This window comes from Sturnus vulgaris, chromosome 12 (genome assembly GCF_052056855.1).
Source record: "Sturnus vulgaris isolate bStuVul1 chromosome 12, bStuVul1.hap1, whole genome shotgun sequence".
In the NCBI taxonomy this organism is placed as follows: domain Eukaryota; kingdom Metazoa; phylum Chordata; class Aves; order Passeriformes; family Sturnidae; genus Sturnus; species Sturnus vulgaris.
Genome location: NC_142254.1, coordinates 8100419 through 8119963, shown reverse-complemented (window position 1 = coordinate 8119963; position 19545 = coordinate 8100419). Strand labels below are relative to the sequence as shown.

Below are 19545 nucleotides of genomic sequence, written 5' to 3'. Positions count from 1 at the left end.
TCTTGGAGCTTTCTTCACCAAGTGCGTTGCTTTGTACTGTTTTTCCAAAGAGAGCAGAAATAAATCAAAGCAAATTTTTAAATGATTTGTTTTGGGGAGCAGGGAGAAGTGAAATGGGTACCCAAGACAAATGTCAGGTAATACTCCACACAGACATCTAATGAGAAAATCTAAGTTTAAAAGTTGTGAATTGGGAATTATACTTATGTCTGAGGGAAGAAACCACCTTATTCAAGATTTGCTAAGAAAGAAAACTCTGCTCTCTGTATTTCTTCTCCTAAAGACATCGATTCCTCTTTTCTAACAGATCTATATGCGATTTCTGGACTATCAGATGGAGCATTCCAATGAATGCAAAAGGAACTTTGTTGCTGTGTATGATGGGAGCAGTTCCATTGAAAACCTGAAGGCCAAGTTCTGCAGCACGGTGGCCAACGATGTCACGCTGCAGACGGGGACAGGCGTGGTGAGGATGTGGGCAGATGAAGGCAGCAGACTGAGCAGGTTCAGAATGCTCTTCACCTCCTTTGTGGATCGTAAGTAGATCTAAAAGTGCCAAATCTCCTGGTGTCAGGATACTTCAAGTATTTTGGGGAAAGCATCACTCTATTAAACAGCAGGAATACATATGAAAGGTTGTTTCTATTTCCTTTACACACTAGCAGGTAAATTAAGATAATTGCTTTATTACATTTCTACATGGTTCCTGAAGAAAAGCTTTCCTCCGTTTTTAAAAGGTGTATTTTCCATTTGAATTCAGTAGTACTGCCCTAGGCTACATCCTTCTCACAAAGAGACAGCCTTCTCTACAAATGAGGACAGACTTATTTTAAAAAGACAGTAGTGGGACTGAAGTGTGCTCTCCCACTAGCTCCCAGCTCCCTGCCAGACACCACAACAGGTGGTTGCAAAAATTGTAACTGCTTTTCCACTAGCTTTTATTTCAATACAGTTATTAACATTGATGATAGTGCAAGTTATTCCAGCTTTCAATTTAGAAAATGCTATGAACTTTGCCAGGGAAATTATCTATTTAAATTATAAATATTGGAGTGAGTTTTTTGTTGTTGTTGAGTTTGGATTTTTTGGGGGGTGTTGTGGGGATTTTTTTAAGCAAGAGGTTGAAACACTAAATACTCCTAAAGGTAGATAACTTTCCAAATTTATGAGTTTAAAGCAACTCAGAAATCACTGGCAAAAGAACATCTGCAAAGGTATGTAGTTATTGTTATTTACTTGAGATAACCCTTACTTGGATATGGTTATTGAAAAGTATGTGGCTGAAAAGTGTTTCAAGTATTTTTATATAATCTAGTCATAAGCAATTTTTCTAACTGAAAAAAGTGAATCTGAGCTTATCTTATTTTCAGATTGTTAAGATATCTTTCTCTTCTACCTTGCTAATGATTTGTAATTATATGAAGCCAACCATGAAAACGATCAATATTTCTGGAAGGATTTCCATAAATGAACTAATAGTGCATGACAGTCACCTAACACACACCTAGCGCTGCTTGCAGATTTGACTAAGTAATTCAGCTAACAGCAATGTGAAAAATCAATGTATTTGATTCCTGGCTTGATTCAATAGATGAGTAATGCTGGATACAAAGAGCACTGTGAGCATTGCACCACTTTTGGACAGCTGTTATGAGAATAGTCCAGCTATGTCCTTGAAGTCCTAGGCTGGAATTGATCAACCATTGGGACTTTTAGACTTCAAACTCCCCAAATAACAGACAAAAGGAAGATAAGTCCATTTGTCCCATCTTCATGAACTCTGAACAAAAGCCATGCCCACAAAAACTTAGACTACACAAACGTGAAATAGAGACTGCTGGCAGATGGAGAAGCAATGGCAGAATGCATCATTCAAAACCACAGAACTGTAAAAAGAAAGGGAATATGTTTACATTATGGCATAACTGACAGGATGGCCCTGATCTCCAAAGGAGTAATCCTGTTTTAAAGCAGTGTTCTTCTACTCTCCAAACAATTAAATTCTCAATTCACTTGAGCAAGGAAGGGATGTGATAGCTACCATGACATTTTTAAGCACTGAAATTACAAAGATAAACTGTTCCAAAACTCTAACTATGTTCTGTATTCATACTTGCAGTACAATTAAAGCAAGTTCTTGTATGGAACTTCTTGCCGGGGTTAAGCAGTAACAGCAAACACAAAAGCTTGAAACCAATGAGTGTAGGTTACCCAACTTCTGTGGAGTAAGCCATGGCAAGACAAAGCATATGTAATTTAGGAATGCAAAATCAAAATTAAAGGTTTGAATGTTCTTTTTTTCTTAGGCATAACTCCTCTTTTTGTCATTGTGATTCTCAAGCCTAACAGAATGACTCAGTGACAAATGCAGTGTTCAGAAACAGTCATTCCCTCTGCTCTACCCTTTGGGTTTCCTGTTATGTTCAGAGAATCCAGGCTGCTCAAGAACACATTCTTTCTGTGAAATCAAATAGTAGAATGTCTATCACACATCTTTGCTGTTTAGTATATAACTGACTCCACTAATAACAGACATTTCCATCATAAAAATACCAGATTACTGAAACAAAGGGAAAACCAATTTCTTGTCCAGGCCCTGAATTTATAAATAATTCCCTATGTATATGATACAACACCTTGAAAAGAATTATTCCTACTTTCTAATATATTTTTTCTTTTGTCAAGGAGCTGTAACAAATACAAAAACATGGGACAGCCTTCTAGTTAATTTCTTTCTTCAAATTTCTGACTATATATAGATAGATACATAAAAAGCTAAACTGTACTCTCTCAATCCCTGCATTAGCTCTAATAGGAGGATCCAGGAGCTTTTGATTTATAAGCAGGAATGACTTAGATGCCTCTAGTTATTGAAATATCTTGCAATTACTGAAACAGTCATGCACAAGCTAAAATCTGATTTGCCTTAAGATATTAATGGGCTCTAAAATGCGATGTTCAGGAACTGCTTCACAATATCTACACAGCAGATGCTCCACAGAACAAATATATAAGTAATAGAGAGCATGCAGTTTTTAAGTATTAAGTTTTTAAAGACATATACTAAAATTTCCATTATCTGTGTTTTGTGACTGTCTCTATTTGCTACCTACCCCTTTGGAGCAAGAATTGGTTTTGTAGCATTGATAATATGCTGAAAGCAATTACATGAAGAGAGAGAAAAGCATCAGATAGTGACGTGCAAGAGAAACAATTGTGTTTGAAACAGAGAGGAAGAATGCATGTTAAAAACCCCAGATACAGGAACTTAATAGTTTTATTGCAAGGCATCAATTACTGAAAATTCTGAATGTTTTCTTTCTCTTCTCTCCTGCAGCTCCCTGCTCAGGCAACACTTACTTCTGCCATAGCAACATGTGCATCAATAATTCTTTAGTCTGCAATGGCATTCAGAACTGTGCATACCCTTGGGATGAGAATCACTGCAGAGGTGAATATAGTGCAAACCACAGCCTTTATGAGCTAGGCTGGTCAGTTTGCCTTTCAAGAAAGTCATGAAATGTATTTTTCATGGAAATATGCTGAAGACAGCTATTCTACTAATCTCAGGAAGGTGTTCCAAATTTTTTTTTAAACTCAGGACACATGTAAGCATCCTGAATATTGATCTTACTGTTCTTAGCTAAATTTCGTCCTCTTCAGCATATACTCTATTTTCAAAGGATATCAGCTTGATAAGAACTAGAGTTTAGTATTTTTGAGGCTTCATCCTATCCATTTCTAAACTTTAACAAAGCAAGGATTGTAGAGATGGGTTATACTTTTTAGAGATAAAAATAAAGAGCTGAATAAACACAGAAAAAATTTCAAGCACAAAAAGCCTCTCAGGGTTGAAATAGAAGCAACAATTCTCAAAGACAATTTTAAAACATTAGTTTAGAGTTGTAAATCATAGGCTATTTCAGGATAAATTCAACTGCTGCATATGGTGTGAGAAAGGATGGGAGGAAGGAGGAATTGTTAGGGAGCATGAAATAAGCACTTATTGAATACAGACACATGTGAATTGCTGCTTTTAGAGCATGGGTTGGGAGTATTATTTCAAGCATTGCAACTACAGTAAAGACTTGTTTCACTATCAGGCTTTGTAAGAAAAATTCTCATAATTTGAAGAAATTGTTATTCTGTTAAAGCACAGACATTCTCCCATGCTTCAAGAACAGCTCAGTTGTCAGACTTAGAACAAAACCAGTCTAAGGTCAACAATTTTTCTTGCTAAAGAAAACAATAGAATAAAAACTCTTGAGCTTGTTTGCTTAGGGTTTTTTGACAAATAGAATGGCATCAATAGGTCTGAACACAAAACTCCAGAAGATTTAAATATATATTCCATTTCAAAGAGAAACCAACTCTGCAGAAAGGGTCAAAACCTTCTCTATAGAAAGTCTTGAAAGAAAATTTATTTTCAATGCACAAATCCTGCCTGAATTCTTTAAGTAAATAACCATTAAAAAACCCTACTTGTTAATTTCATTTTGGGAAAACAAAGAAATTCACACCATTAATAGATATTCTAATGCATTGTGGAAATTTTCCAGTCAACAAAACTGGTCCATACCTCCCAAGCTGGCAATGTAAAACTAAGCTTCCTTTAAACAGTCCTACTTTTGATAATATTCAACATTCTCTCTTAAGTTTAATTTCTAGATCTCTTTCCCATCTTTACCAACTGCTTTATGGACTCTCCTCTAGAATCCACACTTCACTTATATACTGCAGTATTTAAAAAATTAATTCCATAGAAGCTGTGTCTTTCCCAATATTTGTAAATTGCTGTATCTGGTGTTGAACAACTCATCATGTTTTTTGTTGAATGCAGTCTAAATTCTGCTGTAATACTTGCACAGCAGAAATTAAGAGACAGCTGAAGACTAGATCCACATTGCCAGCTGAGGGAGACTGGTGCAACCAAATAAGCAATTCTTGTAAAGAGAGCTGCTCACAATCGTGCTCAGTTCCTGCAGGCACCCAGAGTTCTCATTTAGTCCATATCAATAGCTACATAAATCTGAGCATATTGTGACCTACTTATGCCTAAGCCCTGTAACACAAAAATTGATAGAGAAGTCAGTTGTGTGCAATTTATTTTAAGAGACTGGAGAAGACACCGCCTTTTCCAAAACAACTTTTTGATTAAAATATCTGCCAAGAATTAAGAAACCAAGGTGCAGACAAGAGAACTGTCATAGCAGTGAAATTCATACCTCCCACCACAGATGGCACCACTGTGATCTAAGATAGGCAGGACAAAGGGGAGATACCCTCCTTCACTTCAAAGGTAAAAAGTAGCTCAAAGGAAACAGTCCAAGCTCTGAAGCAGAAATGTAATTTCTTATTAGCCAGCTCCTTGTCTCTGATTTGTATAAGGATTGTTTCAAATAACACATGGTGGTGTGTAACTCTCCCCATGCACTCTGTGTGGTATTTAGGTACATAACACAGATGCCAGTAGCCAGATATTTGAAAATGTTATGCAAGATTTAGGCTACTACATTTTCTTCTTCATAGTCTTAAATGCTTTTCTCCCACTAGCCAATGTTGCAATGTAGAAATCTCTCAGTCCCCCAGGACAAGAACATTAATGGAACAGAAATCCAACTGGAAAACTTTAATCTTCAAATGAGAATTTTAAATATGGAAAACCATCTTGTTCTGATGCTGCCACCTTGTGTGTTTTCACATGAAGTACTAGCCAGAACTGCCAGATGATTTGGGTTGGTTGGTGTATTATTGTCTTGGTTTGAAAGACAGGTGCCTGCTAAGAAAGGCAGAAGCCTCTCTTTGAAATGGAGAGTGTAAACCCCTTGCCTCCAAATTATTATAATTTTGAAATTAAGGGGCTCTCAGGCAAAGATACAGGAATAGGAATAACAGTTCTTTTCTAGGAAAATTAAAATAGAAATACAGTATTACAGAGAACAATCCCAAAAACACTGCCAGAGTCAGAATCCAACCTGACACCCCATCAGTCAGTCAGGGTGTTGGTAGCAGTCCCATTAAATGGTGGCTGCATCTTCCTGCAGTGACAGATGTGGTTCAGTTGGAGCAGTGCTCCTGTAGAAGGTGCAGTTTTCCTCCAAAGGTCCAGTGGTGACGTGGGAAGGTCAGGTTTCCCTCTGGAATCCAGTGGGGAAAAGGCTGCTCTGATGTTCCAAATGTCAGTTTTTATCTAGGTAGGAAAGGCTTGGCTCCTTCCCCTGGGTGGAGCATCTCCCAGTGGGATGTAGTGATGTAATTTTATCAGTCATACAGTGGGACTCAATGGAATTATGTAATTTTATCAGTAATTCAGTGGGACTCAGTGGGATGATGGAATTTTATCAGTCATTCAGTGGGACTCAGTGGCCCATTAACAGCCAATATCTTGCTGGAGGAAGGATGGCTTGTGGAAAAGATAAGGATGACTGCCCCACCCAGTTTTAACAGATGGCCCATTAGCAGAGAATATCTCCCACGGAGATAAGGTCACTGCCCCATATGGTGATAGAATACATACTTTTGGTCACATCCTATATTGCAACCTAAGACAATTATCTCCCCCTTTTCTTTTTTCAAGTAACTTCATCATTGGACTCTTAGAACTGGAATAGAGCTTTGCTAAAGCTCCCTGTGATGAATTAGGTATAACAGACACGGCCATTACATATCCAAGTGATGTGAAAACAAAACAGTGCAGTCATTCTTATATCTGATAATATTTCACTTTTAAAGAACTAGACAATTTTAAATCTACATTTTCTTCTACTGACATTACTGGTAATGTTACCAGCAGGAGCAAACCATGGTAAGAGAAACATCATCTGTAGCTGGATTTAACCTATTTAAGGTTAATTTAAGCCTATTTAGCTCATGGATTTAGGAATATAGACCATCAGTTGAGGTTCAGGATGGAAGGCACATCCCAGCTGAGTCAGCAAGCACTGGTTCACAGAGTTGCACCTGCCACTGAATTATCAATTATCATAATGTAGCCACTAATGACAGGGAATTAGACAAATCCCATTGACATACAGGTCTAGTCTCCAGTCCCATTAAGTAATTTTATCCCTTGCATGGCGATCACAATACAGTTTTGCTTTGTTTAAAAAAATTACCAAAAGTGTAGAAACTAATAAATGTCATAATAATTTTTTCTCTGCAGAAAAGAAAAAAACTGGATTGTTTGAACAAATCACCAAAACCCATGGGACAATCATTGGCATCACAACAGGGATAGTTTTAGTTCTTCTCATCATTTCAATTCTAGTGCAAGTAAAACAACCTCGCAAAAAGGTTATGGCTTGCAAGACTGCCTTCAATAAAACTGGTTTCCAGGAAGTTTTTGATCCTCCTCACTATGAACTGTTCTCACTAAGGGACAAAGAAATTTCTGCAGATTTGGCAGATTTATCAGAGGAACTTGAAAACTATCAGAAACTGCGCCGCCCATCAACAGCTTCCAGATGCATTCACGACCACCACTGTGGCTCCCAGGCCTCCAATATCAAACAGAGCAGGACCAACCTGAGCTCCATGGAACTGCCCTTCCGCAATGACTTTGCACAGCCCCAGCCCATGAAAACATTTAACAGCACATTCAAGAAAAGCACTTACACTTTCAAGCAAGCTCATGACTGCCCCGAGCAGGTGATAGAAGACAGGGTGATGGAGGAGATTCCATGTGAAATTTATGTCAGAGGAAGGGAAGATACAGCACAAGGTTCATTATCTATTGACTTTTAACTTCCTGCTGAAGGTGATATCAGTGTACATACAAAATGCTCGTGTACAATGATAGTGTATATATTAAAAGTGTACCATACTCAGCGTGTGAGATGCACACACTTTTAGCTTATTTTACTTCATTTCAAAAAACAAAACCAGTCTTCATAATTAATTTTTGCTGAAAAAGTGGTGGCTTTCCTCCAATCGTCCCAAGCTACCTATCTAGTGGAGGAGTAAAATGGAGACTTTGCATGGAAATTATAAGATAGGATATTGGAAGAAAAAAACCCTACAACTACTAATCATTGAACACTGAAAGCAATGGCTACTATTCTCTTCTTCATACCATTTTCTCTTCTTTAGGTGTCTGCTTTTCAAGACAATTTTAATACCTCACTTGCATAAATAAAAGTAGTTAAGTGCACCACGTGTATGTCAACATAGGTGTCTTATTGTATTTGTCAAATTGAAAGTACAGTTAGTGTTAAGTGCCAGTTAAGACTCCTGAATTATGTTACAGCCATCTGTTTCACTTGCCTTTAATTACCATTTCCACACTCTATGCTTTGTGAGACATAAGTGAAAAGGGTTACTTCCCTTTTAACAATAGCAAGTTATATTAATTTTAGTACATTTGGAATATCTTTGCAGCTTTCAGTTAAAACACAAGTGAGTAGTCATTTTAGTCTAGATGCAGACTTCTACAACAGTTTTCTTTCAAGAAGGTTTAGGATTTTAAAATATTCTGCCATATATTATAGCTCCATATGGCACACTGATTTCACAGCTCTGTACTTAGGAAACAATTTTGTTCCTGAGTTTTCCAAGTATTTACATAAATAGAGTGTACTGTACATTTGTCTCTTAAAATAGCTTTTTACTCCTTGTTGCAGCCAATCTTCCCTACTGAAATCAGTGATGATACTTTTAGCTCATGTCCTACTTGCCTGAAGAGAACTGCTCTGAGGTCTGTGTGATTACTGAGTATATGAAGGTACTGGAAACAAAGACATCACAAAGCAACTCTAATTAACCCCCATGGAATCCTTCTTGTGCCCCTTGTTTCACTTGCAAAACTGCACATTTCATACCTTTTTTAATGGTGGTTTGGACCTAATTTAAAAATTTTTACAATATAGAAGAAAAATTTTAAAATAAACTCTCATTGTGGTTTTTAAGCTTTTTATATAGTTTGATACTGTACAGCCTATTTCTTAAATCCAAATCTAGCACCTGTACAGCAGGCTTCTTTCGAGGTCCCTCTTAGCAGCTCTCTATAATCTGCAGTTGTTGCTGCACACATCACAATTTGCCAAGAATACTTGTCATGACTTCCACATTAGCCTACACTTTCTTCCCTGGGTAGTTTAAGCTTATCTGGGCATTTTTTTTACAGGAAACCTTTGACTAAAGCTGATCTTCCAGCTAGCAGTAGGCATAGCCTTTATTTACAGATGGATGTCAAACCATAGTGTTTGTTGTGCTGACTGTAGTACCAAAAAAACCCCAAAAAACCCAAACGTCTTAACATGTGACCCTTACTACTTCATTTCTTTGAAATAAAGATGAACAGCTGTAATCACAGATTTTCATTAGAATTATAAATATTTTTTTTAATGCTTAAAATGTACAACATTTAAGGGAAAAAAAGAAAGGGGAATTGAGTTTCTTCAACACTCCCCAAACTTCAACCCTGTCTCCTGTTTAAAAATAACTTAATCAGCTCTTATCTTAGACCCACAGGGCTGGATGTACCCTGGTGCCAGTTTTTGTGCAGGTCCCAGAATGTATTTCAATTTGAAAGAATGAAAATGGGCTTTATTTTTAAATGCACTACATGCAGAAAATAAATGTTAAAAAAATCTAGTTAATTTTTACTTGAAAATTTTTGAGTATTTAATGAAAACATTTGGCAGATTTTATTTAATTCTCATTGATCTCAGGATTAAATATTTGACCATGACTTATGGGACACACAATGCTATTTGTGACAGTCTGTTAGTTCCAGATTCTGTCAACAAGTAATATGTAGTTTTACATGGGTCATTCTAATCCAGATAACTCTTGAAAATGCTTGGTTTGCATGACTGATTTCCTTTTTTAAGTATATTTATCATACTATGTGCTAAAAATAATGTGATCCCTACTCTTTCCCAAGTTATGTTGCCTTTGAACAGTAAAGCTGTACCAATAAAACAAATAGGAAGCCTGCAGAGCCCAAGTCTGTGGAGAAGAGGGAAATTTAAGAAGCTCCCAAATGGCTTGAGTAATATTTCAGCCTCTGTCGTAGCCTTGTGATTACATGGTCACAACACAGCTGCCTTTTGGCTATCCCACAACCAGCCCTGGCTTTTGAGTGTAACTGGTTCCAATGTCCCTTGGTGTGTTTGGAAACCAATCTGCCTACACAGCCCAGGGCAGGGTGGGCTTCAGTTCCTGAGCTGTGCTTTAAGAAATGAGTCTGAACTATTAGAGCCAAATTTCCACTTTCAGTATAATCAACTTCACTGCAGAGAAAAACTAACTGGGTAGACTGCTGGGTATCACAGTACAGAAAGTTGACACTTCTAGCAAAAGAATCTAGTATTGGTTTGGCAGTCTCAATCCAGTTTAAGCTGATGCTATGGTCTTTAAACTTTTTTGGGACATTAGTAAAAAATACCACATTTCATACTAGTGCAGTATCAAAGTACCATTAGCCTATTTCCACTGTGTCCATATTAAATTCATACATTTCTAGGAGCATCTTGATTTTGCACAGTCTTGGTTTGAAAGACAGATGTCTGCTAAGGAAGGCTCCCTTGAAATAGAAAATGCAAACTCCCTCCCTCCAAATTATAATTTTGAAATTAAGGGGCTCTCAAACAAAGACATGGGAATAAGAATAACAGTTCTTTATTAGGAAAATTAAAATAAAAATTCAGTAATACAAAAAAACCACTGACAGAATACAAACTGACACCCAGTCAATCAGGGTGTTGGTAGCAGTCCAAATAAATGGTGGCTGCAGTCCTCCTGTGACAGATGTGGTTCTGTTGAAGCAGTGGTCATGTAGAAGGGTGTAGTTTTCCTCTTAAGATCCAGTGGTGGTATAGATGGGTATGTTTTTCCTCTGGAATCCAGTGAAAAAAGGCTGCTCTGATGTTCCAAAATTTAGATTTTTATCCAGGTAAGAATGCTTGGCTCCTCCCCCTGGGTGGAGCATCTCACAATGAGTTGTAATTTTATCAGTTATGCAGTGTGACTCAATGGGCCATTAACAGAGGATATCTCCTGGAGGAAGGATTGGTGTGGAAGAGCTAAAGAAAATTGCCCCACCTGGTTTTGACAGATGGTGATAGAATACATAAATCTGGTTACATCCTGCATTGCAACCTAAAGATAACTCCACTGTACCCATAGCTGCAGTTCCCTCTGCTAGCACTGCATGCTCCTTAGCAATGACACACTTCACACACACTGACCAGGAGAACACCAACAGCACTGACTCCTTTGGGATTTCTAACTCATTTTTGCCTTTTATCATAGTAGCTTAGACTATCTAAGTAAACTATCTAACATGAAGAATGAATTGTGATGAAAATTGTACAACTAAACCTACAGCCAACATGAAAGTAAAAGTGACTGTGATTCACAACTCCTGCAAGTTCTCTGAGGAGAAGCCTGCATTTTTGGAGATGATGGCAGTGGCACAGGAAACTCAGGTTTAATGCTGTTCCTGACTCTTCCTTGACCACAGATATACCAATGTGTACTTAAAATGCACAAGATTCTCTCATCTGCTATAGACAAGATGACCTCAAATAATCTACAAATTCCAATGGCATATTGCAATAATTGTTGGAATAACGCATCTGAGACTCCATTTTTTTCATGCAGAAAGCAAATTCTTTATTAACAAAGCTCATATTTATAGGAAATATCAGAAGGCACTGTGTTAAACCTAACTGGTCAGCAATATAGTGAAACTCAGTTCATTGGTCTGTAAGGGCTATTGTATATGTATATCAAATTTTCTCTATATATATGTTTACATTTTTCCTTTGTGGGTTCTCAAGGGACAAATCTCATTGTTTACACAGGTGCATTTGTTTTTTACCCTCAGAATAGATTGCTGTGTTAAACAGGTACAACGATTAAGACTATTTCAGATAATAAACATAATTAATAATAAATCTGAAATTAGGTAATCAGGAATCTCTGAACTACTGGACCATCATCCCGGAGTCCATGAACAGCTGACAAACCTCAATTTAGTGAGGGCTTGGATAATTATTTCTGGATAATAATTCCCAAACTCACTCTAAAAATAGGTTCAGCTGTCATGGGGTCAAATTGCCAAGTCGAAGTGACTTGAATCTAGTTCTGATGCTTAAAACATCTGAGTTTATTGGCAAGTTCTCCATCCAGGTAGAGCCTAGGTCTGGCCACTGCCCAGGCTCCAGCTGAGAGGGAATTCCCTAAACACATTTTAAAACAAGGCTCTTAAGAATAGCACTTAGGAGTAAAGGCCTTGGGGTTAAAGACTAATTAAACCACCTAGTAGTTGGATCCTCCCAAAGTTTTCTTCAGGATAGAGATGCTTCAAACACATCAAACTGCTAGAGTGCTTCTGTAATAATAACTGGGAAAAACCACAAGACTAGCAGTTTGGAGGAGGCTTTCAACAAAGCTCAAATATGTTTTCTTGGAACTCTGAAAAAAAGTTATAAGACAGCATTGGGTCAAACCATAGAGCCAGTGCAGGGACTAGTCAGAGAGCTAACCTGGTCTAAGAGATGCATAAGCAGCTAGAGAAGAAAAAAGAAGGAACCTGAAACAACACTTTAGATAATCACACAGGGAGATGTTAAAGTATATAAGAAGTCAGCTATAAATACAGTAATAACGCCTATTATAAAATCAGTACATTCACATCTTGCAATCAATATCTCATCAGTAACCATCTTAGGAAGTTGAGATAACACCTTTCTAAACAGTCATGTACCCAATGAATTTTCCTTCCTCACTAAATGTCATATGTGCAAAACCAGCACACATGTGAACAGTTCACAGAATCTTTATGTCATTAAAATACACTTTACTTTGTTTTTCACTTGGTACAAAGAATTTTGTGTGTTAGCCACAAACCTGCTGAATGAGGGGAAAAGGCTTGTCTTATTTGTAAAACAAATTTGTCCCTAAATAAGTTCTTATATCATTAATCACAACATTTAATTTTCCAAACTATTTAAATACAATCCTTTATCTGAAAGGATACCAACAGCACAAGTAGTTAAAAAAAAAGGTGAAAAAAAAGGAAAAAAATATCTTAGCACATATACCTAGGAAGGTTAGGAAGGTGAGTCAATGACTGCTTGAAATAGAACAACTGAATTCATGTGGATGGATGTACCAAGCCACAGCTACAGTCTGATCTTCCTGTATGGTCAGGCTCTGTGTATCTGTTCACAGCAAAACTCAGTCAAGTCCATTTATATTTATATGTTCTTATTTCAAAGTTGACATGTAAGCCCTATGATTGCTCAAGTCTGTAGACTGTCTATCAAAACAAGATTCCTAATCCATGCCAGCCTGAAAGATAAGCTGATTTCACAGTGAGATCACACTGCTAAAACTGAATATTAATCATAATGGGAGAAAGGGTTTTAAAATCAAAAACCTGGACAAGTTGATTCATGCTTTGAAAATTAGTATTTACAGCACCCATCTCAATCTAACAATATAAAAAGCTACTTTTTTTGCAACTGCAAAAATCATTTCCATGATATCTAATAAGTATCTCTGTACAGCATCAATCCCCCATGTAAATGCATAAATCTCATGTCAATATGCTGTAATACGTGGTTCTGTGACACCATGGAATTGAAAGTTTACTTTCATATTCAAATTCCTTTGCTACACTCCATTTTACACAACCAGCTTAACAAAAACTCTTGTCCATCTGTTTTGTAGGTCAGCAACAGTAATTTCTGAATGGTCAACTTGTTCCCTCTTATCTCACTATTGAAGATAATCTACCATATACCAGATAAAACAGCTTAGTTTTTATAAGTCTGTTCTTACAGAGCCAGGCTCAGGGAGAAACAAAGAACTTGATGTCTTTGTACCTCTTTCTACTAATATCTCACAATTTATGGTAATAACTCGTATGCCGGAGAAACCCCCAAAAACTTCTTCCCAAATTCTGTTCAAGAACAAACAAAGTATTGTGATAAACCAAATAATAGGTATCTAAGACCTATACCCTCAAAAATTCTAAATAATTTCCTGGTTTGGAATCTGTATCATTCCTTCTGACAAATGGTATTATGTCAGTGCTCTTAAAAGATGCACATCACATCATTTTCCCCAAATAATTACTTCTCATCCCAAACATAGATTTCCTAGACATCTTTTACTTGCTAAAACTTATTTCAATATTTTATTAATTCATACATAGAAATATATGCATACTGTAACTTATAATTAGCCTCAAAGTTCATTATCACTTACATAAATTTGCTTCTGTCTTCCTTCCAAATGTTATTTAGGAGCAAGAATTACACTGCAAAGTGTTTATCACTAAACCACAGCATTTGAGAGTTTAAGCATTACATTAATTTCTGAGACTGTACTGCAGCTGATTTTCCACCAGAAAAATGAGAGACTACAAAGAAAACTCAAAGCTCCCAGGATTATCTGCTTAACCTCAAATGAATATGGCTAAACTGGAACAAAGTATTTCGGTGTTCTAGTACTCAAGGTTTAGTATTTCGTGGGGTAGTAATACCAGCATTAAATGGGCCTGTGGTTTTTTGTGAATGGACTTATTTTGCCCCAGGTTTGCTCAAAACATGTCTGTAATAACTACTACATTCACCTGTGAATAACACAGGAATCCAGGGCCTAAGATATTTGCAGAGACAAGAGAGGAGTTGACAATTAAAGAATTCTTTGTTTTAAATACAGAAAGGGAAACAATCAAATATTAACCACTGGATATTTCTGATACAATGTTAAACTCACCCCCCAATGCAGTTTAATTACCCTTAAGATAGTAAAGCCATTATTCTAGCTAACTAATATTTTAGGTTCCCTCACTTCAGTAAGCACCCTCAAATGCTCCTAATAATTTAGAAAAAGCCAGCTGTTAGGACTGAGTTTACTGGCTAGCATTCTCAGATACTACTGATTATTATAGAAAAAAATGATTCAGTGGTTAATGGGGGTGAAAAAAGCAGGAAAATACTCTTGAAAGCAATTATGAGATAAAAAATTCCTAGGAAGACGAGTCAATAAATCCCAAGTCTCTTAACCATTGTAATCAATCTTCTGTTTGTAAAGAACAAACAGCCAAGGTACATAAGGAATGCCACTCATTACTGGCTCTTCACTGTATTTTTAATAACCCAACAGAGCAATTGAAGGCCTGAGGCCAAGTCAAATAATTTTAATTTTTCTGTAGTAATGAAAAACAAAGAGATCTAGTAGCATGAAGATGTTTGCTTTTCACTTACCAGAGGCGAAAGATTCTGCTCAGGCCATTTAATCTTCTGTCATCATTAAATGTTATCTTTAACAGTAAAGGGAATTCTGGAATATGAAAATACAGCACAAAATATCTATGTATAATTCAAGTGTATAGTAAACAAGCCAAAAGTAACAGATACTAAAAATAATCTCATATATTGTGTAACTTTTAGAGCTTTGTGTGACTCCTAAGGTTATCACATTCTCCCAGACATTTCTGCATTGTGTTTTAATACATTTGAACACAAGCTCTCAAATCTGTGCAAGAGAAGTAGGAATAAAAGAAAACTAAGTTTTTTGCCTTTAAGATACGGAACTACTAAAGCTTCAGACTTTGAAAACTTCATGTACTGCACTTTCTTCACAGGGTAGAAGCAAGGACAGACATTTGCATAAGAAATCCTTTACTTGAACTATCAGAATCCAAACATGACTTATGAATTGTTAGAACATTCAGTTTGGCGTGCTTGGTTGTTTTTAATTGTAGTTCCAACTTTCCTTCAATTATTAACATCACAAGATAAAATGCTCTCTAAAGCAAATGTGGAATTTTGCCCACAAAGAGCTGTAAGAAGTAGATTTAAGTATTGCATGACCATGTTTAAAATTAAGAAATACCTGGTTTAAATGCCAATTTATAAAAGTATAAAAAGCTGCATTACATACATTCAGAGAATAGTTTCCATTACAAGTTGCCAGATGTGTAACATTAGGATTTTGTGACATTTTAGCACCACCTGTAATATTACTGCAGCTGAAAAATACTACTGCTGAACAAGAGGAATAAAAAGCATAAACTCACATCTTTTTCAGTACTCTCTCTTCTCCTCAGGAACACAAGTAAAGGCTACCAACTGTTCTCTAGCAACCGTACTAAACAAGGAGCTCAAGGTAAGAAGTAACCCTTAAGGCTTAGGGGAACATCAGCAAGAAGTAGAAAAAAATAAAAGTTATTTCTACATTAATTTTCCTATTCCTAAATAGCTTGTGCATCATTTACAACAAAGAAAAATATGCAGAGTGATCATACAAGGATCACAACTACTGAGGGAAACAGATGTAATTGAATTTAGTTTTATGTGAATCAGAAGTGGAGGTCATGGCTTATCCTTGCCATAGGACTGCATAGAAATTAATCTTGCCAAAAACCACAAAAGATAAGAAACAGTCACTTCAGACTTTGAGTATAATGAAATACTATTTCTGTAAAACTGCAAGAAACTGCAGCTTGTTTGGTTGCCTTGTTAAGTTATGAAGAACAGCTGACACCAACTGAAGGAAGTGGCAGAAAGCCAAGCCTGTCTCAAAGCAGAACCACGTGTCTGCTTTACATTTGAAGATGTAATAACCTGTCTCCTGCTTGCCTAACCATGGGGCTGCCTTCCCTTCTTTCATCATGGAAACACTTCCAGGACTGGTGGGAGAATATTTGAAATGAATGACAATCCTGCTTGTGGGCCCCAGGCCAATCCTAACAGAAATACCTAATATGAACTATCCAGTGGGAAAATAGATATGGCTTTGATTCTCTTTCAGACAGGAGTCAAATCCTAGGGTCTAATATAAAGTCCACCAGATTCAGTGTATGAGCATCCAAAAAAACCATACACTCTCCTAAGGAAAGGGATCTGGATGCCCTATGAATAATAGACATTAGCTTCACTGAATGTACTGGAATACTTTTCAACACAAAAGCACACTCAAGCTGAAAGATTTCAAGACAGAGCCAAACATCTAGAGTGCTATTTTGAAGGGTAATTCATTATGTTAGTGATCCTATTGATTAACAGCAAACCCCTCTTATTAAGGTTAGATGTGCATATTGATTTTTTTTTTCTTTTTAAGGAAGACTTTGTATGAATATAAATGGATAATGCCTAGAATTGAAGACCTGAAGGACGATTTAGCAAATTAAATGAAACCGTTCTCTGTTCCCAGCAGCCAAGCTACATAAGCAAAATGCCACATCTGATCTAATGCTTATTTTTACTATTTTTAAAAGGATTTTATAAGAAAATCTTAGTTACAGCTTCTTACAGAAAGGGAAAAGTTAGGTAGGAAAGTATAAACAAAGAAAGGTTAGCTTACAAAAGTATCAGAACAGATACTACACAACCACAGCCTATGAAGAGCTGAAAATTTGAATTGTGGATGTAACCCAAGGCATAACACACGTGTCTCTCTAATGCCAATATAAAGCTGCAAACTGAAAATAGGTTTACTTTTCTAGAGCTCAGAAATACTACAGCATCTCTGAAGCCCCTCAGTCTTCTAGTGCACGATTTATTTCATTTATTACCAGTGAAGCTTATCCCCCATGTATGGGTCTAATTTTCCCAACACCCCTGAATGCTTTACACTGTAGCTGCAGAGATGCATCTCTCATGATCCTGATGGGGGATAAAGTAGATAAACTACCAAGTTCCTCGTTCCTAGTGCAAAAAACCTCTTAAGCACAGACAAATCTGATTATTCAAGAATATTGTCCTCTTTAGCCTGCTCCAGCAGCAAACATTTCAAAAAATAGCTAAACCTATTTTCTCATCAAATGGGGCCATGTGTCTGGTAATGTCTGCACACAGCACATCTAAATAAATGTATCTTCATTAGTTTCATGTCAGTGTTAGCTCAAATAATAACAAAAGCACCCTCAGATTGAATATGCTGCCAAAGCCAGACAGCTCTGCTTTTTCCTACAGTATTATCATCCATTAAAGCTGTTGATTATGAAATTATTTTCTATCCCTGTCCTTCACACCATCTGACCAAGCCCAGACTACTGCTCTCTGCTGTCTGTATGCAAATAATTAATATTCCAACTCAAATAAACATAAGAAAGTAGAATGTTGTGTTCCTATAGGAATAATTTAAAATATTGACCCATTAATATCTGTCACAAATAGGGGAGGCAATCTGCTAAACAGTTATCCAGCAGCCCAATAAGAGTGCACACATCTGATTTCACATATGTATATTTTCATCTTAGACAACCTACAATTTAAAAAGAAGTATGTATAAAGGAGGGAAAGAAGGATATTGTGGAACATGTAACAGAGGAGTTAGGTATTTCCAGTTTTATTAGTAGCTTACTATCAGCATTAAAGATGAATAATGCATGACTATCCAGAAATTAGCTGTTCAAACAACTGAAGAGAGAGGTAAGCTTGAATAACCCATCACATCAATCTTCAGGGAAACAAATTAGGGTACATTACTGTCACAGCTTTTGCTTGATATGGTTTCAGATTTTAATCCAGTTACGTGGAAAGCCTTGGGAACATCAAAGAAATAACTTTTTCCCCCCCTCTCCTGAACACAAAAAAGTGAAAAGGCTTTTAATAAATCCTTTCAGCTGGATACATAGCTCATACAGAGGGAAAGAGAACATAAAAATTATATTTCTCTAAATTCTGATTTACTCTGGAAGAAGGAATGTTACACCCCTACCCAAAACAGAAGCTTTTAGAAAATTCTTTCACTAGACAGCAGTTCACTGAAATGCTACACTAATGTACATTTCAGGCTTTGAAGTCAGGGGGCCAAAGCAGAAATGGCTCAAGAAAAAAGGCATGCCATGCCCCCTTTACAATTACATTTCTTATTTTTCCCATCTCCATGGAAAGGTTATTTACTGTATCCAGATTTCTCATTTTCCTAGCAAGACTGAGTGGGGAGACAAGATAAATACCTGTTATTTCATTTACAGAACTTGTACAGCTCATTTATTTCATTAGATTTGTCACGACTTACAGTGGTCAAAGTAAGAGCAAAACTCTTTTTACATCCTGAGAAGCATAAAACTGAAAGGCTTCTTTTCCTCCATTAAGGCCAACCAAAGCATCCTGAGGGCAAAATAAATAAGCAAAGAACAGAGAGGAAAAACTGACTTACAGTGATGGGATATTCTGGTAATAACTAAGGCATTGTCATGGAAGAAGAATCTCAGAGGTCAAGTACTTAATTCTTGTGCCCACTCCACTTGCAGACTCAGAAATCATTCAGTAAAGGTTGTGAGTATAGGTGCATCTATGTTTTTGCCTTTCTAATTCAAGTATTTCAACTATTTCAAGGGTTTGTCTGCAGCTATGAACTGTAATTTTAAGTACACAGCTGTACTACAATCATATCACAAAACAAAACTGCTTGGATAGGGATTTGGATGGAAACAAGTTCCAAAAGATAGAACAGTAACTTTCCTCTCAGGAGCCATGGTTTTCCTTCCCAGTTCTGCCATTGCTAACTGTGTTTTCTTAGTTGAGACATTGGAGATCAAATTATCCAATTTGTCCATTAATTTAACTGATGCAG

At 36.7% G+C, this 19545-nt stretch overlaps 1 protein-coding gene and 1 long non-coding RNA gene across 2 annotated transcripts in view; one reads left to right on the top strand and one right to left on the bottom strand.

The window, feature by feature from the left end:
- NETO2 (neuropilin and tolloid like 2) overlaps nucleotides 1-8164 on the top strand; it is a 29053-nt gene extending 20889 nt beyond the window's left edge. Inside the window, exons 7-9 of the mRNA XM_014882472.2 lie at nucleotides 308-536; nucleotides 3338-3451; nucleotides 7163-8164. Coding sequence (XP_014737958.2) covers nucleotides 308-536; nucleotides 3338-3451; nucleotides 7163-7743 — 924 coding nt within the window. The 3' untranslated portion in view covers nucleotides 7744-8164. The remainder of the gene's footprint in view (nucleotides 1-307; nucleotides 537-3337; nucleotides 3452-7162) is intronic.
- Nucleotides 8165-10632: 2468 nt separating this feature from the next.
- Nucleotides 10633-16076, bottom strand: LOC148222354 (uncharacterized). The gene is made up of 3 exons (XR_015806208.1): nucleotides 16040-16076; nucleotides 15225-15300; nucleotides 10633-12420 (listed from the first exon to the last, which is right to left on the bottom strand). It is a non-coding gene; the product is annotated as an uncharacterized LOC148222354 (long non-coding RNA).
- Nucleotides 16077-19545: the final 3469 nt, after the last annotated feature.